At 37.9% G+C, this 25,028-nt stretch overlaps 2 protein-coding genes across 2 annotated transcripts; one reads left to right on the top strand and one right to left on the bottom strand.

Annotated features, from left to right (window-relative positions):
• Positions 1 to 3,073: 3,073 nt before the first annotated feature.
• MDH1B (malate dehydrogenase 1B) lies at positions 3,074 to 13,100 on the bottom strand. Its single transcript, XM_042874698.1, has 10 exons — positions 13,047 to 13,100; positions 12,499 to 12,611; positions 11,489 to 11,623; positions 11,183 to 11,325; positions 9,992 to 10,494; positions 8,772 to 8,913; positions 7,721 to 7,875; positions 6,937 to 7,076; positions 6,141 to 6,225; positions 3,074 to 4,301 (listed from the first exon to the last, which is right to left on the bottom strand). Exons 1-10 carry the CDS (start codon positions 13,066 to 13,068, stop codon positions 4,270 to 4,272), a joined length of 1,470 nt encoding a protein of 489 aa, XP_042730632.1. The 5' UTR covers positions 13,069 to 13,100; the 3' UTR covers positions 3,074 to 4,269.
• Positions 13,101 to 13,131: 31 nt separating this feature from the next.
• On the top strand, positions 13,132 to 23,290 carry FASTKD2 (FAST kinase domains 2). Its single transcript, XM_042874374.1, has 12 exons — positions 13,132 to 13,216; positions 13,620 to 14,381; positions 14,764 to 14,867; positions 16,035 to 16,143; positions 17,156 to 17,279; positions 18,862 to 19,001; positions 19,313 to 19,485; positions 19,894 to 20,054; positions 20,522 to 20,743; positions 21,550 to 21,634; positions 22,582 to 22,696; positions 23,153 to 23,290. The coding sequence occupies exons 2-12, from the start codon at positions 13,680 to 13,682 to the stop codon at positions 23,270 to 23,272; spliced, it is 2,055 nt and encodes a 684-aa protein (XP_042730308.1). The 5' UTR covers positions 13,132 to 13,216; positions 13,620 to 13,679; the 3' UTR covers positions 23,273 to 23,290.
• Positions 23,291 to 25,028: the final 1,738 nt, after the last annotated feature.

A 25,028-nucleotide genomic window follows, 5' to 3' on the forward strand; every position in this document is an offset into this window, starting at 1 on the left:
TAGGTATAATTTAACAGGTCTAAGTTACCAAAGATACTAAAGGCTGTATACACACACACACACACACACACATTTATTTATTTATATAGATTACAGTAGAAAAGAAATGGAAATTCAGTAGAAATAAAAATTAAATAATTGAAAATATCTGAAGACTAAATGATAAATTCGGTATTAAAACAAAACTTACCCAAGCTTTCACTGCTTGACATTTCTTGACATTTTTGCAGTGAGTCACTGATCATTTACCAGAAGCATGATAGAATATTGGCCAATTATGAAGCATAAAAATTCATTCATCTATGATTATTATATTTATCATAAATAAATTGTTCAGCATTGTAATTGGTAAAAGTTGCAACTCTGTGTTTCAGACTCTAAATAACCTATAAATATTTAAAATAATGGGATTCAGACTTGCTTTTATTACTTCCTCATTATAGAGTACAATGCCTCCGTTTTTATTGAAGTTCCTCTTTGAAAGAAACACACTGCTCTTTTTTCAGCATCACTCTGTTTTCTTCCCTTAGCAAGATTTACAGCTTGGATTCAACCTTGAGTTCTGCAAGATTGCAGTTCTGCCCAACATTTACATAGGCATGCAATTTTGCTTATGCAATTACTCCTAAACAGGCACAGCATTATATATGTCCACATACTTTGACAGAAAAATCGATTTATAGAAATCACTGAAATCAGAAGATCCTAAGCAGTGAATTAAATACAAGCCACATGTAGCAACTTAAACTCTACATCTTTGGTAAATGACAGATGTACAAAAACAGAACTTGCCTCTTTTTTCTTCCTTTTGTCTCTCCACCAAAGGTATGTAAAATAAAACAAGATGAATATAAAAATGCACAGGCTAAACTCACCTATATTAGAATTCAGCTTACTCTAATAAGAGCAGCTCCATTGGCTTCATTGAGTTTAACAGTGTGCATAATATATTAGCACTTGATACTTAGGTAGGATAACGAGCTCTCCATGCAGTGAAATGCTTACCCTATAAATTACTCATGTGGATAAATACATTATACATCTGAACTGTGGTCCTCAAGGAAGGTATCAAAGTTACGTACCTGCTTAAATGTTTTACTCAACTAGTGGTCATGATGCAACATCGTAACGTCAGACAGGCCAGCTCCTTGCAGTAGGACTGTTGAGCTGAAAGGAGTGGGATCTACTCCACTGTTAGCATATCTACCTCATAATGAATACAATATGAAGGAAAAAGAGCATCCATCTACTAAAACATTACACCTGAATTAATAATGGTCATTGATAACTATTTCAACCAGTGTTTTTGGATGCATGTGCCCTTTACTAATAGTAAGAGCAATTCCACAGAACAAAAAAGAATTATAAAACTAGTTACAAATGTACAGAAAGAAGTTCTATAATTATACATTCTAATCCCATTAACCCAACTATTGTAAAGTGCAGAACAACAGTAGCCTTATTCTGGCACCTTTGTGTAAAGTGCAAGAAAAGCAATATGCTTTAACCACCTACATGTATTTTGTATGTCTATACAAATTCTCAGAATATGTTGTTTAGCAAATAAAATGCATTTTTAAACTTAATGCACAAGTAAGTTAAAATACAGGAAAAGACAAATCAGATCAAGTAAAGCAGAAATCTCTCAACAGATCAATTGACTTGCTCACAGAAGCCTTTTTTCTTTTGAAATCAGTCAAACAATGTATGAGCAACATTTTAAATATGTATAAAATAAAGTACAATTACTTCTGTTTCCTTAAAAGGGTGAAAACATTCCATGTTGTGTTCAAAGCCTGAGATTACCGTCTCCTTGTAAATAGAGTAACAGTGCTTACCTTTATCTCAGCTAGCTGCTAAAAGCCCATAGGTCAGAAAACACCTTCAGAGAAGTCCAGTAGTTTTGTAGCACTTAGAAGTTGACTTCAAGATATAGTTCTAAAGGTTTTGCTTTTAAATGAATGCTGTTCTCAACAAATGCCTAGCAACAGCTCAGATCAAAGCATCAGGTAATTGTCTAAGCAGTCAAAACAGAAAACACTAATTAATTAGTAATAAATATCTTCAATAATTCAAGATAAAGCTTCTTTGATCTTTGTTTCAAAGCCAATTTTTCTTATCATCGGAATGCAATGTTTTTCAACTGAGGGGTCTTTGCGAAGCATCTCCCAGTTGCTGAGAAACAGTGTTGCTATAGAGAGGAAAAAAAAGGTGGAAGCTGGAACACTAAGGCAGCAAAAGGGCTGTAACAGTTGGTGCAACAACAAAGAGAAAAAATAGTAAGCTCTAGTGTTAATGTCCTACAATAAGGAATGTTCCAATTACACAGGAAGCTTACACTCTCTTCAGCAGATCGAAATATGGAGAATATATATAACATTTTTTAGATATATCCATTTATCTTAAAGGCAATTTTCATGTTTCTCACTGTGGAACACATTTCTCAATATAGAATTCATCAAAGCTATGAATTCCCTGCATACAGAGCCCCAGCAGTAACTTCTGAGAAAACATGCACAAGGAATTACTTACTACTTATAGAAAACCCACATTTGTCAATATATGACTAGGTCTAACACGATACAATCAACTTTGAATATATTATCATATTTTACCTTTCTTATTATTTTTATTCTTTCATACAGCCCCAAGAAAAGGACAAGAAACTTCAGTTTCCATTCTGTTATGTTTCCCTGACTAAAGATCTGAATTTCCTTGCAGGCCACTAATTAATTACTGCAAATTAGTTCATAACTATTAATTAGAATAATTTTGGATATAAGAGACATCCAAGACATTGTTTTCCCATTCTCCTCTAAAACACTGAGGTGAAATTCTTTATGGTTCACAGGCAGTAACTCAGAAGCCCAGTAAGTCTGCATAGAAATGCAAAACATTTCTGCAATATATTTCTCATTAACAGCTGTGTATTGTTTGTGCTTGAAATGCGTAGTTTGAACTGCTACCTCAACAGGAGGAGTAAAAGAATTCAAATATTAAAAAGACTATAAGATCATATTCCATATAGAAAAACATAAATTTAAATACATTTTACAGAAGTTCCTGTCTTAGAATAAGAAACAAATCAAGTGCAGTTTGTAAAAACTACTGATAGCATCCTTCTCTCCTATAGTCTGCCAAGACACCCGGCTCCAGATTCTCCCACAGATTCAACCAATTTTCTATGCACACAGTTCTAGAAACTAATTCTCTAGAGAGCATTTCCACATGAAATTAATGATTCCTAGCCCCCTACTTCAAACTTCTTACAACTCCTGCCTCTACAACTTCCAGGTCAACTTATCCATGAAGATGCTTGTACCAGTGAAACCTTGCTTCTCCCGTATATATTTTGTGTAAGAAACTACACTCTCACTTCCATCTCTCCTTTGAAATCCAGGTTTCCCAAGTTCATTTTTCTATGAACTCCTCATTCACCAGCTAAGAACATAAACTCCTCTTGATTTCCTCGTGTAAGATGAAGGCTATCCCTGCTAAGAGTTTGAAGGTCCACTTGAACAGAAAAAATGTTCCAATTGCATGAGTTCCATTCAAGGAATAGAAAACTTTTTATTTTGCTTTTAACATCCACAACTGATAAAAAATTAGCAAGTACAATCATAGTTCATTTATCATAGTCCCCATCTTTTGAGATACTGAAGACATGAAAATTAAAGCAGTTCCTCAACAACCTGGTCTAGACAAGGAGCTAGTTAATGGTATGTCTGACTTGAAATGTATGAGCAGTCCCTATGAAACTAATGAAATAGAATAATAGAAATAAAAATGATCTTGTCACCAAGAAGATGCACACAGTTAAACTGTTGTGTTAAAAATCAATCTTGCCTAAGAATAAACATTCTCACATTGGAGATGTTTATCATAATCTACAATCACCATAAGAGGCGGGAATTTGGAATTATGAAACCACTGCTGTGTGAAGCATTGCTGAAAGTCATACTAATATGAACATTTCAGACATGAAAGAGTTTTTTTCTAAACAGTTCATTCATCTGAAGAAGTTGAGCATAAATTAAATTCTAGACACATTAAATTGAGTGAATGTTTTTCTTTGGTCTCTAGATTAAGACTTACATTTATTCTTTTCTTGAGATATTTTCCACAGACTGATTTTCAAGATTTGGATGAAGACAGCACAATAAAAGCTATGACAACACTTCACATTTCTTTCTAGTTTACTCTTTCAAACAGTAGAAACATTGTTTTAGCATGGGAATTTTCACCATTTTCTCTTGAAGACAACTCTTGCTAAACTGAGCCAGTAGGACAAGCTTCCATTACTGTAAAAACATAAAGCAAAAGCAGTACATATTTTTGCTGATTTCCAAAAAGAGTTAAACTTGCAGGGAGATAAGTTTAGATAATTTTTGGCCCTTGATGCTAATGTCAGAAAAGTAAGAACTAAACTGTTAGTTGCCAGCAGTGGAGTGACTCAGTATTTAAAACAGCTACAGGAACAGGGCTGCTCTAGAAAAGGAGTGCCACACAAGTAGACAGCAGAGAGGAGGACTCTCCTGTCTAACTGGGAATCATCTGTCTGGGTTAATCAAAATTACAACAACTAGAGGAATAAATAAATTCTGTATTTATCAGGAAAATTATCTTGTGTCTGTAGTTCTTTTCTGAGAAAAGAGCATGGATAACAGAAAGGCTGATGTGCTCACTAAGGGCTCTGTGCAGCAACCTCAAATAGCTGCCCCATTATTTACCCTGTCCCTTAATGCATTCGATCACAGGGTAGGTAGATAACACATGCAAAGTGTAGGAACTGAAGTATTGGAAAGAATTCTAAAGGAAAAAGGGCAGTGGGATTTGGATGTAGAAAGAAATGGCTAGTACAAGAGGGAGAGCCTGGGAAAATGTATGGAAACGTTATGTTTGGGAACCTGATCATAAAGGCAATAAAAGTTATGTTGAAATGAAAAATAATCCAAACTATGCAAGCTAGAAGGAATACATAAGGATAATACAAAAGGTCAGGGATAAGCACAGAAACATCTTATTTGCATAAAAGGACAAAAGGCACAAATGGGATATCAAAGGTAGAAGAGATACAAGAAAAAGAAATATTAAAAAAAATGTACTGTAATCTGTTTTTATTTTGATTACTGAGATTAATGAGATCAATTATGCTTTCCTTTACACATTCTTAAGATGACTGACAATTGAAAAGCAGCACCAAAGACATAGGAGAAATTATTCCCATTGTTCTACATGGGAAAAGTAGACCAGATTCAAGGGAGTTTTGCCAAAGCTGTACCTATGACAGACTTCTCACTGCTCCTAATCTTAGCAATGGATACTGGAGTTGTTCAATAAGTTTTTAGTTGAAACTTGTTGTATCGTTGTGTATTGTAAAATTAATTAATGATAAAACTGGCATCTCGTTAGTGAAGCAAAATGGGTAAATAATTAAAAATGTAGTGATCTTGAACAGATCTTTCACCTATTGTAATTGGAAGAAGTGACAGATGTGAGTGCTCCTTACTGGCATCTGACATTGCCTTCTTTGTAGCAATAAAGAATCTCTCATTTTTTTTTAAAGTCTGCGCTCTTTGGGTGTCTCAATTTTTTCTCATTCTGGCTATCTTATAGATCACAAATATTAAATGAATTACAATAAGCAGAAAAATGAGGAGTTTGATTTCCAATTTGCTTTTTTTTTTTCTCTGTTAGAAATTCAACTTTATTCCTGGAGGATAAAGAATAGTAAAGAATTGCCTCAAAAACCTTTAGTAGGTTATATGCTGAAAGTGCTTTTCTTATAACAGTTACATAGTTTAAAAAGATGTTCTATTTAATAATAATCTAAAATAAAATATATTATATTCACTCTACATTGGAAAAAAACCTAGTACTTTTATCCTAACTGTATTATTCATGCTCAGTTTTTATATTCATTATCTGTGAATGACATGAAAGAAATTTATAAAAATAAGGCATCTGCCATGCAGACTTCCTGCGGCATGTTCAGGATTTATCAGACAAGCACTTGCTATTTATGTTCCTCCTTGAACAATTTTATATTCAGTTCAAAGGAAAGGGACATAAAATAAGAACCCATGACTTAAATTCTCACTTAAAACTTGGTGTTGTGTCTTACGGGGAAGAAAACCCACCTTGACACAAATCTTTTTTAGCAGTGATTGTATCAGCTCCGTAAGGATGCATTTCTTTTATTTCCTTTAGTGCAATGCGCTTTTCCTGAATAATAATAAAAAAAAAAAGAACAGCTTTAACGCCCCCTAATCATGGTGCACTGAAGTGTCTCACACAAAATTAAAATATGTTCAAACGAAGATAATAGGCACATATAAACCACTGTGACTGAAGATGACAAATATTTTATTGATGGTAGGATATGGAATTTGGGACCAGTCCTTTTTGTACTTTAATACTTAACCAAATTAAATTCTTTCTGTCTCACTAAATGACAAATAGCTAATGATGAAATTACTGCTTGCTGATTCTGTATTTACTGAAAAATCCCCTTTCATGATAATGTCTGGCCTTCATTCATCGAGAGTCACAGCCACGAGCTGCCCAAAAGATGTTTCTTGGCACAGAACCACTCTGAGAACACAAAATTAAAATCAGCACCACAGAATGTAAAAGCTTTAAAGCTAACTTTTCAGTTTGTACAAAGCCTGCAGAATGTTGGAGTGCAAATTTTACATTTCCATATGTAAACTTATTTTATCGACTCCGTTTTGGGGAGCAGAACAATATTCTATTCATCTCAATACAAAAATACTACCTTATCTTTTTTAATACTGTTTTACACACATGAGCTCTAGTGCACAGTTTGCATATGCCTAACATCTGCAATAAGGGTCTCAGTAGTCCAAGTTACACTGCAGTGTGCCCATGGGCAGCAGAATGGACATCATACCATCAGATGCACAAAATCATTACCTGTATCAGATCATAGGATAAGCGTCCCAGAACTTCCCGTGTTTTTTCACTAATTTCTAATTCTGTTACAACTTCCCAGCTACCATTCTGGAACCTCACAGGCATAGAGAAGACAATCCCTTCAGGAATGCAAAACTGACCTGCAGAGAAGGAAAAATTGCCCAGACATATTATTTATGATTATAAACCACATTTTCAGCAATGTCAAGATTAAGCCCTATGAATTTGCAGAAGTTTGTAACTGTGCAAGATCTCAGTACAGAGACTGACTGCACAATTCAGAGACTAAAGGGCTTCCCTTTGACTGTAATTCTGAATTTTAGTTTGATGGACACATAACAATTTCACATTTTAAAAAGTGTAAATCCTTTCTTTCATACAAGGTTTAAATGGCTGTAGCGTAATACTCCATTTATTGGCCCACATATTTTCACAAGAAGAGCATGCTTTTGTACCTTTAGCTCTAACAATTACAAAGATTCCACGCACAAACCACATACATGAAAAAATCATTTAAAAGACTAAGTGACAATCTCCAACAAGATACTACCAACCTAAGAGACACTTTTAAGAAATGAATATCAAATCATGAGCTCAAGGTAGCATAATTGTGTAGATTTGCAGGCTATTATAGTTAAAAAAAATTCTCAATTTCCAATGATACAATGATTTTTTTTATTACATTAAAAAAAAAAAAAAAAGATTAATAAAAAATCACATTATAGAAATTGGGGAAGGCTACAAGGAAGCTATTAAAGATTACGTGAAGCAAAAGTAGACTTACCTTCACTAAATATTCCCATAGAAACAATCTCTCCAGGAGGAGAACCATGAAACCAGTATCTTAGTGCAGTGGCTACTGCATGAGCAAGTAATATTTCTGCACAATGGCAGACACGGGAACTCTGTGCAGACATAAATTCTGAATTGATCCATTTGCTGACAACAAAAAGAAGGGTGGGAGGGAAGTCCTGGGATGACTATAGGAAGAATAGAACAACAGAACTAGAATTAAGTGAAGATAACAGTTACAGTTTATTCAGGCTTTGCTGAAGGCAAAGCACTTGAAGGCAGAAAATAAGTAAAAAACAGCTGAAGAGGTGACAAGGATTATTTGTCTGTGAAAGGTCATTTACTCAAGTTATGACCTCTATTATGATTACTATTTATATCTGTTACTGTCTTATGTAAGAATCCAGCCATGCACCACAATCCCTGCTTGGCACAGTACCAGTAAAGAACAAAAGAAATATCTGCTACCCTGTACATGCTGGAGGGCTTACACCAGAGTAGGAGCCCTGCAAATCCAGGCCTGAGTACTTGTAACATCAGCTATCCTCTCACTCCAAACATCCTTTCTCTGCTATTTCCCTTTTCTCTAGAAGCTATTTAGATGTCATGCATCCTTCTAACACACATTAACTAATCTTCTAATGGGAAATTGACAACATCAGTTCCCTCAGGCCATAAATTCAATGTAATTCAGATACAAGATGCAGATACATGCTTAGCGTTGTTTCAAAGTCTTTTCATGCATACCAGACATCCCATTCACTATCTGGCTTTTCAGTACTTCTTGAAGCCTACTATGTAGGAATATATCTTTCTAAACAAAGTTGGCAGAGGAATCAGACCTATGTATAGGAGGAGGAACTACTCAACTTCTTTTGCAAACTTAGTACTTCAGCTCAAGTTTTCCTTTATGTACAGTGCTAGTCAAAGACAAATCTTGAAAACAATCATATTTCTTAATGTTCATTAAAAAGTTCAGATAATCTCAGATGTAAAGAAGTTATTTAATTTTACTTTAAAAAACAAATCTGTCCTGTACATACCTATCGTAAATCAAATTCAACAAAGGACGTGAAAAATTAGCTGGGCCCCAAACAGCACTGTCACATCTGTAAAGCTTTGCGTGTGACAAATCAATGTAGATACAGCCAGAAATGTTGCCCCAAATAATCACATCTTTAACACCTGCAACAGAGGAAAACATACAGATTAACAAGGAGAAAGACAAATACTTTCACAGTATCGGTTGACCTGGATGAATTCTGGAAGTTCACTTGAAAATAAACTATTTTTCATTTCAGTGTCCTGCCTTGAATAGCAAAAATGTTTTCATCTGAAAATCACATCAAAGTTCTCCATAACATAATATGAAACCTCATCATAATCAGTAATGGGACTTTAATTAATATCATGTTATTACATAAACAAAAGTTAGTAAATATTTTTGTGTTAGAAAACAAAACAAATCACGTTACAAATACAGAACACCCTTCCATTTAAAGTTCTGTACAAGCAAATACAGACGGTTCAAAAGAAATCAAAAATATTTCAAAAATGTTATAGCTTTGGTACAAAATGAATTTCTGAAATAAACTGTTGATAGACAATTCTGCCTGCTAACTTCTTTTTCTTTATTATCAGGCTCCCAAATGTCACTGTCATTGACTACCAGTTCCTTCCATTGCAGCGCTTGAGAGGATCTTGATGCTGAACAGACTGTTGGAACGCAGCCCTGCTGTGCTGTCCAGAACTCTGTGAATATGATCAAGTTATGACAACTAATCTGAGAAAGAAAACCAATTAACCCAGAAATAATTCTATAGCACAAATTTCCCTCACTCTTGTTATCCACACAGAGGCATGCTGTCATGCTTATTCACAGCTGGTTTGTGTCTCTCCAAAATAATGTGCTGCTCAGTATAAATGTGATTGCAAGTTCTAGGTCCTCATCTGCCACATGGCTCAATCTAGCTTAGTATATTCCAACATAGAAGAGACACAAGACTAGACAGGCAACGCACAAGAGTTGGCAAGAAAAGTAATTTTTATGGGATCAGGCAGAGATTCAGATAGCAGTAAGCAAAGAGAACAGTAGCAGCTGCTTGTCACACCCTGGCATTCTGTACAGCTGTGCAATTCAATGGGTGCACTGCTGCGCTTGCATTTCTACACGTACATCAACTGTACTTTTCTATGAAGTATGTGCTCTCAACATGACTATCACTGGATTCCCCAAATGCTCCCAGAACACACAAATACTCACCTGCTGTACTCATATTCAGCTTCCTGGCTAGCATGGCTTTAGATGCACTTTCCCAGGATGTTGCAACAGCAATGACATTTTCAGGCTTAATGGATGGGCCGTACGTGATAATCATCATTGCCTTAAGGTTTACAAAGGTTTTTCCTGTAGAAATTATTCTGACTCCACTCTTGGCATTCTTCTCAATCAGGGGAGCATACACTTGACAGATCTCACTCACTGTTCTAATGCAGTCCTCAAGGGTCTGCGTGTCTCTTTCTAAAACGATATCATCAAGAACAACGATAACATCAGCTTGAAGAAAAGCCTTATCTATCTCAGTGTGCCATGAAATACCATGGAGAAGTGGGAATGCCATGTCTTCAACTTCCATTACAACACCAGAAAGACATTCCTTAAACTGGACAGCATCAAGCAAATGGATACTGATTTCCGTGGTCATTCCAAACACATCACCACTTGCCAGCAGAGGGATAAGCTGATAGCAGGTTGGAGCTGATGCACTGACAAAAGAAGGATACGGACAAATTATAGTTAACCACTGTACACTGCTTGTACAGAAGTGTTACATCAGTAAGCACAAAGATCTTGTCTTTGCATTTGATTATGTTTGAAAAGATAACTAGCTTGGATCCTTTATTGCACTCCCATTTTAACATCTTAAAATTAAAGATCTGGGATGTTCTTTCATTTAAAGGTTTTTCATCCTATGCATTTCAAGTGATGTTGTCATTTAAAAATGTCACTAAAGAACTATGATTTTAAACTTTTTTTTTTTTTTTTTTTTTTTTTTTTAAGGTATCTCTTGGATATTTTTGATGGGACTACGGGAAATACGTACATTTCTATAGCTAGAACTGCAAAAGACTATTTAAATATTTCAAAAATTATTTAATGTAAAATATTTGCACTACAGCTTATTTTGTAAATAATTGCTTTTCCACAAGGTGCTTCAGGGGGCTCACTGACACCTGTTCACATCAGCCACTTATACTGGAACAAAATGCAACTAAAATAGAAATACTTTTCAATTCATACATTGAATGCTCATAGTGAGGGATGCAGGATCTAATTCAAATCAGCAGATTACATGGATTCATGTATAACCTCGGCTGATTATACCTCATGTGATAAGAAAAATTGTATTCTTCTGCAACTGAGTGAAAATTATACTCTTTTTACTACTCTAACCTGGTGATCCAGATCTGCAAAGGGTTGATAAGACTTCTAATCTCTTCCTGCTCTTTTTCAGATTCTATGTGTGCTTGCAGGTTCTCCTCGGCAATCTCTAACATTTCCTCAGTCAGCATCATTGAGGTGATGCCGTAATAGTTCTAAGAACAAAAACAGATGTTCTCTAATCAAATGACAGCTCAAACACAGCAAGGGAACACTGGAAAAGATAGCTTTATTTTACATTTGAAGGAGGAATAAATATCAGCAATGTTGTAAGAAGATGTAAATGATGAGCTTACTGTATTAAGAGTTGCTCATTACCTGAGCATGTTCCAGAAATTCATTAAGTCCTCCCAGAAGCAGACCCTTGCCTCCACGGTCCAACAGTTCTCTCCAAATGATTGGAGACCATTTGTGCTCCCATCCATTCATTTCACAAACATCATGAAGCCACTGCTAATGCAAACATCACCCCAGAAGGTTTTAATATTTGTTCACATATTAACACTTATATGTTACAGCTATAAACATTATTCCCTCTCAATACATAATTACCAAGCATTTAAAACTTATCCACTTAACAGTGCACAAAAAAAAAAGCAGGCTGACACAAAGTTACACTGACGTGCACAGCAAGTTACACAGACATACCACAATATTCCAGGAACAGAGCAAAATAAGCAACTTCTTAGTAATTTCCTCCTGGTTTTACTGCTGTAATTCTGCTCTGTTCTCTTAGTGATATTGGACACAGAAATGTTGCAAATCAACAAGGAATCTCAGGATTCCTTAAGAAAGTAAGAAGGTAACCTCTGTGGGAGGTAAGTAGGCTGCAGAGGTTAACTGCTATTCACTTTACTATTTACTTGGCTGAGGTGTCACGCAAAGTATAATGGGTAAAAACATCACAGTACCATCTGTCTTGTTAAGTAATACTGCTTTTTTTTTTTTTTCCAGTTTTTTATAGGGACCACACTGCAGATGCAGCAATATGTAAAATTGGCTTCAAGTAGAAAGAACAATTGGGCATACAGCAAAGTACTCCACTGAGTACAGGAGAAGCCTGTCCGTACTATAACTATCCGTACTTCCTATCAACTAAACAGTTTCACACGGCTCTCACCTTATGCCCCTATCCCGTGGTGAGACTGACAAGAACGCCAGACTCACAGCATCCAAACCTTCCCTCATGCTGGCACTCACAGCCAATGCTCTGCAGCACCTGTGCTCGCTTACCCAGGCGCTAACGCGGGACAGCGAGACCCACTGGAGGTGAGCGCGCTCCTTCCCCGCGGAGTGCCGGGCCCTACGGCTGGATCTGCGCTCCTTACCTCCCACCTGTCGGGGTGCTGAACCACCTTGTGCACGCTGAAGGCCGGCAGGTTAGCCTGGAGGTAGTCGGCCAGGAGCTCGGCTCTGGCGTACTGCGGGCAGCCTGCCCTACCTGTGGGAGCAGCAACGGCACGGCTAAGGGAAGGCTCCGTGATACCAGCGAGTCAAACGCTCTTTGAATTGCTCCCGGTTGGCACAGAGCCTGCGTGACCGGTATCACACGAGTTCCTCTGGGAACTTTCTGAAGCGTCAGGGCAAGCAAATTACCAGCAAAGAAAGGGTAATTTCAGAGGCCAAACTCCTGCTCAGTTCAGCAAGAGTGTTTCGGCCAACGCCTAAGCGGTGCTTCACCGGACGAGCGAAGGGGAGCATAGCAGAGAGAGAAGCTTCCCGATGGAGTGAGGGTGACAGAGCCGACTCGAAAGCGGCGGCGGCGGCGTGACGGACAGACGCCACGCTCAAGAGAGAGCGAAGGCGCGAAAGGCGGCAGAGCCGTCTGAGAGGAGCAGCCGCCACAGCCCCACACAGCGCCCAACGGCCGTCTCACCCGCCAGCACCAGCTTGGCCATGCGCGCGCCGCTCCTAACGGTCGGTTTGCAGTCGCGCGGCAACGCGCCGCAACCGTTTGTCCCTCGGCTCGCGCCGTCCCTCTCGCGAGGCTCGCTGAGGGCGCGCGCGCGAAGGGCGGCTGGGTGTTATGGCGCCTTGGAGAGCGAGGTAACTGCTCCTGGGCGGCGGAGCGCGGTCCTCTGCAGTCACGCGCGCGTGTCGCGAGCCGCACAGCCCCCGCACGGGGCTTTCCACGGCGGCGTGGCCGCCCCGGGCAGGCTCTGCCGAGCAGGCAGCGAGCGGACCCGGAGCCCCGTCAGGGAGCGGGCCGGCCTGCGGGGCCGGCGGTGGGAGGAGGTTCTCTCTCCCGGCGAGGTGGCTTTGGTCGCAGCATCGATCGGAGGAAAAGGTGGCGCCCGGCGTGCGGGAAGCCCAATAAAATCCTCTGCAGATCCGTTCCCAGCTGCTGCTTTTACACGTTTTTCCATGGCAGTATTACTTAAGAGCCCGCAAATCTGTTGCGTATCAGTTCCACTTGACTTATGTAAATGTCTTTATGTTCATTTTCCAGGCCGGTTTCCAATGGTAGGATTTCTTCAGATCCCTGATCTTGAGCGAGCGTTTCACATCCATGTGTGAGACGCTGACAAAAATAAATCCTAAGATGGGTTACCTGCTGAAGGCAGTCAGGTACTTGTACAGGTGCAGCCCCGGGCCCAGACCGTCAGCTCCTACAAGCGGGCGCGTTGTATGGAGCAGCAGGCATAGAGATCGCCTGGAGAATGTGAACTGCAGGAAGTTGTTTCTAAATACTTTTCCCTCTCTACATGGATCGCCTCTTCGATTTCTGTCTCAAAAAGCAGATGTTTTCAGCACAAGTGATGAAGCACAGCAGGAAAAGAGTAGAGAGGTTGCGGTGAGCGAGCAGGCTCTGCAGAGCTCCTTGGAAATGGAGAAGTTGGACGGTGATGCACAGAGCTTTGGAGTGAAGGCAGTGCTGGATCAAAATGAACAGTTCTTTAACAGACTCCATAAGTGCGCCTGTCCTAGTGACGTACTGGACTTGGCCTCAGAGTCTGCTTTCTCCATCAAGCAGTTCACCAACTGTTTAACTACCATGTGGAAACTCTTGAGAAAGATGTCGGAAGACCAGCGGCGCTACGAGAAGCGGCTCATCTTTGAGCACCCGGCCTTCGTCAGGCTTTGTCAGCAGCTGCTGCAGCACTCCAGGAGGATGACACGGAGCGACCTGGTGTTCAGTCTGCACGCTGTGGTGAACCTCGGTGTTCCTCAGAACACTCTCTTAGTGCAGACTTTGTTGAGGGTGTGCCAAGTAAGTATCAAAATCCCTCACGGAAGTTTGGGCTGAAATATCAGGGTTGGTTTTTTGAGGCTGTACAGCATCAGAGAGGTTTGGGTTACATCTCTGGTTTACTCTGATGTTCGGAGGAAACGGGGCTCCCTTAGTTAATCATTATGCACATCTGGTTTCTTTCATTTTTTAAACCGCTGCCTGATTTCACACGTAACTGAGAAGTCTGAAAAATCGTTACCCTTTTCAAATGAACTTGGAGACTGTGGAGGTCAGTGGAGACTTAAGCTTATGACCTGACTTCTAATGGGAAGACAGGATGACGGGTACAAAGTAAGAGGTTTTCTTTTCGGAAATTTTTACTGGTCTGAGGTAATCTAGCACTGTGAAAACTCTTTAACAGGAGAAGCTCAATCAACTGGATAACCGCTGTATGTCAGTTTTGGCCACTACGTTAGCCAGGATGGATGAAGACAAGAATGTGAGCGCTCTTCAAGCTGGATTACAGTGAGAAAATTACCTTACATGTGTTATTAGTATTTAAATATTGTTTGAATATATGTGTCTTAAAAATCATGGAGGGAATGTGTGTGCATAAAAGACATATTTAACCTGTAAGAAAGAGGTAATGAGTCTAGCTTAAATTATAAAGTATTTTGATTTTTCGTGATGAGAACAGCCAGGCCCTATTTCTTTTTAATTTAGTAAGGAAGAATTAAGATGAAAACAAGTTTTGATTTTGTCTATCTGTGAATGTAGCAAAGCATTCAGGTGAGTGCTTTATCAGAATAACTTCTTTGACTTTAATGATTTTCCCTAGGCCAATGAGATTTATATGGATATCAAATCTGCTGACTCGTATGAGATTCTTTTTACTGAGGCTAGCACAGAGCTTGCACTAGTTTAGTTCTTTTGGTCCTGAGTCAGGACCTGCTCTGAAAAGGTGGATGTGTTAGTGACACACAAAAAGCAGGCTTTCCTGTAAGCTCAGGTACATGGTTCTTGTAGGTAGAAAGCAGGAGATCCACCTATAGGCTATTCTTCTGTCCATTTGAGGGAAATGCATCTGCAGCAATGAATTTCAGAGCAATACACTGCCTTAGACAGTGACACTTTGTACTTTGGTAGTTGCGTAGATATATTTAAGAGTGATTCAGAGACAACAGTTACAGTACTTCCATCTGAGCCAGAAAAGGCAGTGCTGGGAAAACGGAACACCTTCATCATGCACTTATGTGCTATGATATCTCCTTCTGTCTACAGCTCACAGAACAGCTTGCTCATTTTTTTTTGCACAAGGTTGTTGTCATTGTTATAAAACATATATTGTTCTCTACAGAAGTGTTAATTCCTCGATGCTTAACTGCACTCACATTTGCAGTCACCTGTAGTAGCAAGGAAGGTGTTTCTGATATTCAGAGTTTGTGAGGGACAGCACTTAGGTATCAGGAAGCATTAAAAAAAAGCATATCACTGTAACAATGTAATGATTTCCAACTGAGCCACAGCTACATCATGTAAAATTGTGCTGGCCTTGCAAATAAGTGATGTAAGAGGAGGAAGGAATTACTGCTTTAACTTGGGAATATGCTAATGAAAAAAAATGGGGGTACCTACCTGCTTTTGCTGAAATGAGAGAACTGTCTCAAGGCCTTGCATTTCTTTCTTCCTCAGATTACTAGTAGAGCAGCGACTCCCAGGCATCAGAGATATCTTCATACTGCAAAACTTGATGAAATGTATGGGAAAGGATGCTCCGGTCTTTCTGAAAAAGAAATTAGAGGTAAACTTGTCTGGAGGTTCACTTTTACTTCCAGAAAGCCTGTGCTTTTGCTTTGTTTTGTAAATTGTGTATGGTTCTTTCCAGGTGCACAAAGAAATTACATAAAGGTTTTGGTGTATGAATCATGGTCCAGCTATATCTGTAAAAAGATCTTAAGTTTGGTGCTGGAAGAATTACCCCATGAAATGGGACAGAAAGCAATGGAAATTGCACAAAAGGAGTTGAGACAGTAAAATAGTTGTTCCCTTGCCTCTGGGTTGGCCACGTAGTATTTCACAGAAGAATGTGTAGGCTGTTCCCTGATTCCCTTTACTAACCTGTAGTTGGAAGACTGACATAAAACTGTATAATTTCTATTGTAGGTGCATTTTGTATTTACCTGTTGATACGCATGAATATTGTATTTTTTTAATATGTATGAATATTGGTTTTATTAATATCCAATAATGCTAGACTCATTTTTGCTGTCACTTCTATTAGTCAAATTGCTACTTCTATAAATGAAGTCTATTCTGTGGTATCAGAGCTTCTGTGCCTCAGTGCACATTTCAGGTTGGATGTTTGTATTAAAAATATTCTACTCAGTATGGGGTTGGATCCTGTTGAAGGCTTACAGCTCTCAAACACATCCAAACTAGTAATTGCAGTCATTTAAATGTCAACTATGTTAATTATATTTCTGTTTCTTTTTTTTAAGAGTTGGCGTAATGTATATATTCACAGCATTAGGAAATAACTTTTACTGAGACTTCTTGTAAAAAATCCATGTAAAAGCAAATTGCTGTGAACTTGCTAAGTGACAGAGTTCTAGAACACTTGATCTGTTCTAATTGTGTTTTGAGAAACTGAAAGAGCTTACTTTATGCTTTTGCTTTCTGTTGCTCCTTTTTCTTACTTGTAAGTCTGAACAGGTTAAGAAATTTGGAAAAGTTTTGGTGAAAAGTTTTTCATAATAAAACAACGGTAGTGTATGTGGAGAATGAAGAATTTAATAAATTCTAATTCACTTTAGATGGCAGTTTGGAGAGAGATAGACCACATGACTTACCCGAATGCTCACCGTGTGTTTTGGGGTCTTGTTGCAATGAAGTATTGTTCCATTCCAATCCTGAATGCCTGCAGTAAAAAGATCCAGGGTAAGAAAAAAAAAAAACAAAAAAAAAGTGTTTATTAAATTTCCCTTCCTTGTGCAAAGTTCTTCCTCATTATTTCTTTCACATCCCTTTCTTGATTTCCTTTAAAACTCAGGGAACATGTTTGTTTTACAGGATAAGACAGTAATGTGGAGTGATTTCATGAGTGACAAGACAGAAAATTACTCATGGATAATGATAACAAATAGTTCTTGTATTCTCTACCCTTTTTAACGTTTCCTTGAATTATGTTGTTTTTTTTCTTTGATTTTCTTCTGCATGCATTATTTTGGAAAAAGAAGTGAAGGATAGCAATAAAAGGTAGATTTCAGATAAGTTTTTAAAACAAATCTGAATGGGAAATAGATATTGATAGATATCAATAGATAGATTGGTGGTCTAGTGCAATCTGTTGATAGACTAAATGGAATACAGTTCTTCCCTGTTTAGCTGGATCTCATTCTTGAATGCTGATTAATAATTGACCTCATGCTGCAGCTTAAAAAAATCTAAATGAAAGTTATTGCTCTCACCTCTCTCCATACCTTTATAATGCATTTCTATGTATACAGAGTCTGCATGTATTTATTCACACTTAAAATACCTATGAACATATGTCTCAAAAACTATGGAGATAGCAAAACAACATTCTTAACGTTTAGGAAACAAAAATATTTGGGTTGCTTGTACAGTCTTTATTTGTTCTGTGGATTAGGATGCAGTCTTTAACCGCCTTCTACCACAGGACTCTACCACACACAGACACAGGCTATGTGGCGTGCAGAGTCAGCAGCTACTCAGTACATTTTTCTGCATGTTCTCAGGACTTGCTGCATATTGTGCAAATTATGCTGTGGGCACAGTGATTTATTTCTTGGTAGAAACTTCTCCCTTTCAGAGCTGGGGATAGAATAGGAAGAGGAGAGAGGGCATCCTTTGGGGCCCATGAGGTAAGGGAACTCCCCAGCACGATTTACAGGTTCTACTCAGTTGCTGGGGCTTTCAAGAAAGTAGTGCCCTCTCCCGTATCTAGGGACCTGACCGTAATTGAAGTAACTATGTATTTCATAAATTGAGTGAATTTTTGCAGAAGTGAAGAAATGACCCAGTGGTGATATTCATTTTCTAATTAAACAGCAGACAGAGATTCAGGTCAAAGTGTCCTGTAATACAAGATTCCTTTGGCCTGTTTTTTTTTCTTAAGAATACCTAGCATTACAAATCACTTCATATGATGCAGAGCTTTCATTGTCTTCAACTGCTGTTGTCAGTACTCAGCACCTCAAGAAACGAGGTGTTTCATGCTAAACCTAGAAAACCACTGAGCACAACTCAGAGGATGTGAATTCAGTTATTTTCCTGCTGTCGTCTTGAGTCCTCTGGCAGAGGAAGCAATGAAGTCTGCAACTGATGATTGTACTGTGCTCTTTTCTCCTGCAATCACTATCTTTTATGACATGCATGTCACTCTTTGCAGCACATAGCGTAGGAGTTCAGAGAGAGCATTGCTTTTTAGTACTTCATCTTTTTCAACTCAGGCTTTCATTGACTTGTATCATTTGTTCTTTTTTCTTTTATGTTACAGAGAATATTCACGATGCTCCGTTTTGGCAATTAATTCTTATTCTGGAAGCTTGTCACAGTCTACAGTACCGTAATATAAAACTGTTTTCAACAGTAGCAGACTATGTTAATTCTGTTGTCTGCCTCTTGGACAAAAGACAGGTGAGTGTGAGACCAAGTACTTTATAGTAGTAGCAATAAAATAAGCAATGTCTGGTTCATTCTGTTTTACCTTTTTTCACATGTATCTTCGGTCTCTGGAACAGATATTTTTATGAAAGTCACATTGAAATTCATGCAGTTAATTTTCATAAATGCATTTCTCTTTGTTGACTTGCAGATTAAATTAAGAAATAAAAGGCATATTAGGGTTTTAAAAGTTGCTTTCATTAAAAAACATTTCTTATTGAAAACAAAAGATAAGATCCACTTCACTGACTTTCTTGACTTTATAAAAATGTCTTTTGTTTTAGATTATCCTTTTTCTTTCTGCCTTCGAGTCACTTGGCTTTCAGCCCACTGAGCTGATGGGTGTTCTTGCTGAGAAAGTTACAGAAGACTCCGAATTCCTGGACTTGAAAAGCCTTTTGATTGTTCTTCGAGTGTATTCACGACTCAACTATATTCCCAGAGGCCAACATCATTTGTAGGTTTTCGTTTTAGAATGCCTGATGTTACATAGCTGTCATGGAGTAATATAAGGAAATGAATGGAATGGCAAGTGGTATTTGATTTCAATTGTGAAAAAGTCCATAATCTAGATTTATTAATCTGTAAGGTAAATTTGCTGTGCTTTTAGTATTTTTGTACTACATAAGAATTGTTTTCTGCAGCTGAAAATGGGTACTTTCTTGGAACTAGACTGATGAAGCTACTAAGTCTCTTGATAAGTAGCTGTAGCCTCAAAGATTCTAATGGGAGTGGTGAACTAAAGAACGTAGGATTACACAAGATAATAATTATTTCTATGTTGTATTTTTGAAATTGTTTGAGAACTACATTTTATATAGTCTAATTTGTGTATTCAGCTACTTTCCTTCTGCTTTTGGAAAAGGTTTTATGAGACTCTTCACAGCTGCTTGAATAAGTACCTTCTCCAGATTTCCAATACAGAACTACTGAAGGCGGTGTATTCACTTTGCATCTTAGGATATCTTCCTCACTGTGCACTCGATCAGCTGCTGAAAAAGAACAACTTTGAAGAACTTGTGTCAGGTCAGGCCTTGCTTCATCATATTCTTTAAAAGCATAGTGCATCTCCATACATAATTTGTTGTAATTGTGCTAAGGCTTATAGCTTGGAAAAGTCAAACTCCATTAGCATTAAACATGACATTTGCAAGAAAAAGCTGACACAGTACCTGTGACCTAAGTGACACCATATTCTCTAATTATGTGCTAAGGCATCAAGTTTGTTGTCTTGGGCTCCATGGTGGCTACAGTTCAGTAATTTGCGCAAAAATGAATGTGAGGTTGGTGAAAATGGTAGAAGTGTGTTGAGGGATAAGGGTTCCATATTCAAGATGTTCAGGCATCTTTAAAAATATGGGAAGTCTTAACATTTGTAAACCAGCTTTAGTACCTGGAATCTGAAGAGGTTCTGAATAGGCTGTAAAAGATAACAAAATGAAAAATCTTGTGAAGTGATACACTGGCTGGAAGATTTTTGTATTCATTTTCAGGTGATCTTTACAAGGAAAAAAGGGAAACAATGCTTCACTGTGTGAGAACATGTATGGAACTTGATAGCCCTTCCTTCACGAAGCCTGCATTTGTGCCAACTGAAAGCTTCTCTTCATTAGTATCTGTTCACCTCAGAAAGGCTCGGGAGGCACTGCTAGAACTTCTGGGAGATGAGAACATGTTTCGGCAAAATGTTCAGCTGCCATATGAGTATCATATTGGTACGAAGCCAAATTACTGTCATGTATGCCATTACTTTTTAATGTAGATTTGTAATCCCTAAAATAATCAGGTGGTAACAATTTGCATGGGTTACAGGTGAGTAAAAGGTAAAGTTTTGAAGACAGTCATTTAAAAAATGGTTTCTTTGATTGGTCAATCTTATTTTCTAGGATACCTGTTAATGTCAGTTTACTGCTTTTATTTACAAAACAGATTTGGACTTTTTTGTTGAGTATTAGCAAGCAGTTTTTAATTGCATATAATTCCACGGTGTCCAACTGTTTCATGAAGTTGACATCTTAGTATTAAAGCTAAAGGAAAAACAAAAATTCACCACCTTTTGTTCTCTGACTTGTTTCTTCTCTTAAGATCTGGCTGAGTTCAGCTTTCATTTATGAAATGGAATATGATCTTTGAAGGGTGATCATTTCATAACATTTGGTTTCTTTTACATTTTCATTTATATTTACTAGCAAACTCAGATTACCAGGTGTTTTTTTTTTTTGTGATATTTGTAGATTAAGTATTTCTAAATAGAAATCAGACTACAGGACAATCTGAGTAGGTTTGACAGACTCAGATCAAAACTGGTTTCTTTAAGATTTCATTTTGATAAACTAATGTCTGCAATTTCAAAAAAAAAAAAACAAAAAACCAAACCAACTCTTTTCCTGGAGGTGTGCAAGCTGTAGCTGTTCAGATTGGTTGGAGGGAGGGAAAAGCAACCAATAACTTCCAAATGAGCTACATAGGTTGTTAATTGTAAACTCTTGCAGTGTTTAACATTTCGTTGTTTTGTTTTCAGATTTTGAAATCTGGATGGATTCAGACAGAAAGAAAGTGCTCCCAGTAACTGCAGCAGACAGTCATGCTGAAATAAGTGCTCAAAGGTGCCTTTTTTTAACTGGATCTTTTTTTCTAGCAGGCTAGTTTTGCTGCTGTTTATTCTATCCAGTTACTATTTCTGCTGATTTGCAGAAGCAAAGTAGACTGTTATTTACGCTCACAGAAACATACAGAAATTGCCACACATTGAGTTGAGAAAAACAACTCATTCAGCTCAATACCTTCTTCTGACAGAGGCTAATTACATTTCAGAGAACGAGGCAGGAAATTTCACAGGAAGGAATGTTTCAGCCTCTTATAGTAGATACAGATCTTTAAGTATGATTAAAATTGGGAAAAAAACCAAACCCATTATGGTGTAAAATTCCAAGTATTTCTGTGTCCAATTAAAAATTCAGTTAATGTTCTAAGTCTCCAAAATTTGCAAGTCAGTGATATATTTTTAGCAATGAATTCAGCTGTTGAAATACTATTTGAAAAAGCATAAGTCTTATGTGAGAAAAAAGACTTCTCGCTAACTGAAGTGGGACATCCATCATTTCAGTAAGGCTCAACTAGAATTGGGTAACTTACCTTTGTGTTCTGGATCACTGTACAGCAATGTATTTTCTGTAATTTGCTTTAGCTAGTGAATTGTGAAACAAGAACTGATTTCCAAAGCGTTCATTTTCTTGCCTTTCTAAGTGGGTTCAATGGCAAGAAGTAACTGATCCTGAGTGTTAGCAAATGATCAAAACAGGTGCACAAGCTGTCAAAATGTAGAATATTTCCTTCTTATTATGGGGGAAGTAGAGATTTAAGGACTTAATTCTGCTCTTTACCCAGTTTGGGTAAATGGGCAAAAACAAACAACAAAAAAAAAGTTGCGATTAAGTCTGAAGAAATAAAAAGGGATAATGAAATGTGTGCAGTCTTAATACTTAGCCTATCAGAAAGATACCTATGTATTCTGCACTACTGAATCATTGTCTTATACTCTTCTTGGTTGTAGACTGGCTTTTCTCTTTGTTCCTCCCTCTGCTTTTTGTTTGGGTACAACACACCCCCAAGGGAAGCTTGCAATGAAGAAGCGGCATCTAAGTAAACTGGGCTATCATGTGATTCTGGTAAGAAGAGTCCTTCTGTTTTCTCTTGTTTAGGTCATGTCATCAGCGCAATAATGAGAATGTTTGTTTGGCAGAACGAGTTCTAAAGGGAACTCTGGGCTTTCATCGGAGTGACAACAGTGTAGCATATCTACATAGAAGGTGGCTGTGTCATAACAGAGGAACTCTGAAAGACAAACTACCACTTAGTATTGGCAGTGAAATAAATATTAGCTCAGGAATAGGAAAAAAAAGAAAAAAAGCCAAGCACCTCAATTGTTTATCTAAAAATCCTTTGGCTTATGTCTGCATTTTTTTAAATTGCTGTTTGTTGTTTTGTTTGAACAGGACTAATTCTTCAAATTAACTTCTCAAAATACAGCAAATCCCTGTGGCCTTGCCATCAGCGAAGGCTTGGTTTATGGGACAGGGTAGTTTACTAAAAATAATGTATCCTTTTGTATTCCCTTGTTCCAGGTCCTGAACAAGAAGTTTCAAGAACTGACGACTGAAGGTGCCATTGAGTTTTTGAAAGGAAAAATCTATTCTGAAAACATTTCCTCTTTTTCTGAAGTGAATTTGTATGATAATAATTAAAGTAAACCAACAATTGTAGGTCTCTGTCTTTTTCCTGTTTAAATAACAGACTGATTTTAATAGAAGATATGCAAAAAACTGCTTATAACTGCCTACCCTGAAGTATTGAAGGTTTAGAAAAGTTTGTGAAGCCTTTAGAAAAGTTGTGAAGCCCAATGCCTGCTGTTGGGGGGGGGGTTGTCCTTAATGAAGAGGCAATGTTGGCAATGTTTCTTTAGTGAAACAACTACTTGATTAATCTGAAAAGTATCCTGCTATCTATCCCAGCTGAAATGCCATAATTTTATAAGCTCTTCCCCTCCCCCATGGCCCAAGTCAAACTTTTCCCCTCATGAGCTAGGTCAGAGTTTTGAACTCACTAGAATTTTGAAGCACAGTTGGAACCTGGCCTGCAAGCAAGCACTAGAGGAATTTTTTCCAACATCCTGTCCCCATGGTCTTCTCTTTATGGAGAGCTCCAGCAAATAAGTCAGCCTAAGGGATGTATTTAAAAAATCCAGAATATGTGAAAAGTTCCTAAAGAAATCAACTTCACCCAGTTTTCAGAAGTTTGGGACAAAATTGGTTCCACTAGTTGTATGCTTATTCTTTTGAACTTTTTTGCTCCACTGCTCCTGTAATACATTTTGAGGCTTCTAACCTCAGAACATGTTTGTCACATCCTTATAAACTGACTCTTGCTCCCTGTTCCCAAGTCTCCACCTCTTTTAAAGAGGTTTTACAACACTCCAATTTGTTCTCTGTATGTTACGATGCACCTTCACTGGTCTGTTGTGTATGAAAAGAGAATAGCATGATGGAATTTATTATGTTGATAGAGGCCTACACATTCAAAATAACTTCAGACCTTTGAACTGATAAAGCAGAGATAATTGGTACATCTTTTCTCTTCTTGATAACATTTCCAGATAAAATACCTTTATTGTGCTGAAACTACTGGAGTACAGAGCAAGAACATTGGAAAGTCCAAACATACCTGTATTTGTAAATAACAGATTGTTTTTTTTTTTCTTCAGGACAATCAGATCTTCAGTCACAATTTTTTTTCTGCCATAACCACAGCCAAATAATCATTAAGGGAAACAGCAATACTTTCTGCAGTGACTGTACGTTACCCAAAGGGGGTGTTCTTGCTTCACTTGATAGTCTACAAGAACTATGTTCTTTGTCTTTCTGGAGTACTATGCACACGTGGATAAAATATTACAGTGATGAGATGAAGTGAAAAGGAAGAATGCTTAAAAAAATTCACAGTGCAACTTTAAGCAGAACATACAGATAAGAATGCGGTGCACACTTACGAAGGAAACTAGCTCAAATGCCAGTCTGGCATAAAAAGCTCAGACAACTGCCCAACATTTCAGTCCCTGAAATGCAGCTGAAAAACAAAACTTACGCAATTGTAGTGCTTAACAACTAGACCAGAGTTAATCTTCTAAACTTGGTGTGAAGTTCATTGTGCTATTTTTGTATTTGCTGCTTGAAGAAAGTATTGTTTACACAAACTCATCTGTAAATCAGATGGAGGACCATTCTGATGTTCTGTGCTGGCTAACTGATCCCAGTGCCTTGGCCAAAACTGGAGGAGATGAAAAATACTTGTCTGTGCTGGGGTATTGAGTGGGTGCTAAGAGCTGTGTTTGAGATAGCATTTGGTGCTGTTCAAAGGGGAAGCCTTGCAAACCAGGCTACTACATCGTCAGCTGTGGCTCTCACCTGGACAGGGGAACTGCTCCCTCCACTTCAGGTTTTAAAG

This window comes from Lagopus leucura, unplaced genomic scaffold, assembly GCF_019238085.1.
Source record: "Lagopus leucura isolate 7727_CA_CO unplaced genomic scaffold, USGS_WTPT01 Super-Scaffold_100012, whole genome shotgun sequence".
Classification (NCBI taxonomy): domain Eukaryota; kingdom Metazoa; phylum Chordata; class Aves; order Galliformes; family Phasianidae; genus Lagopus; species Lagopus leucura.

Bases quoted from the DNA above. Each gene is read 5' to 3' on its own strand.
- MDH1B (XM_042874698.1), bottom strand. From the start codon at position 13,068: ATGGCCAAGCTGGTGCTGGCGG. The intron at 7,876-8,771 runs GTATGTACAGGA...TTTTGTTGTCAG, and splicing joins TTGAATTTGATTTACGATAG to CAAATGGATCAATTCAGAAT. The intron at 7,077-7,720 runs GTAAGTCTACTT...CCTTCTCTGCAG, and splicing joins TATGGGAATATTTAGTGAAG to GTCAGTTTTGCATTCCTGAA.
- FASTKD2 (XM_042874374.1), top strand. From the start codon at position 13,680: ATGTGTGAGACGCTGACAAAAATAAATCCTAAGATGGGTTACCTGCTG. The intron at 17,280-18,861 runs GTAAGAAAAAAA...TTTATGTTACAG, and splicing joins CTGCAGTAAAAAGATCCAGG to AGAATATTCACGATGCTCCG. The intron at 21,635-22,581 runs GTGCCTTTTTTT...TCTTGGTTGTAG, and splicing joins GCTGAAATAAGTGCTCAAAG to ACTGGCTTTTCTCTTTGTTC.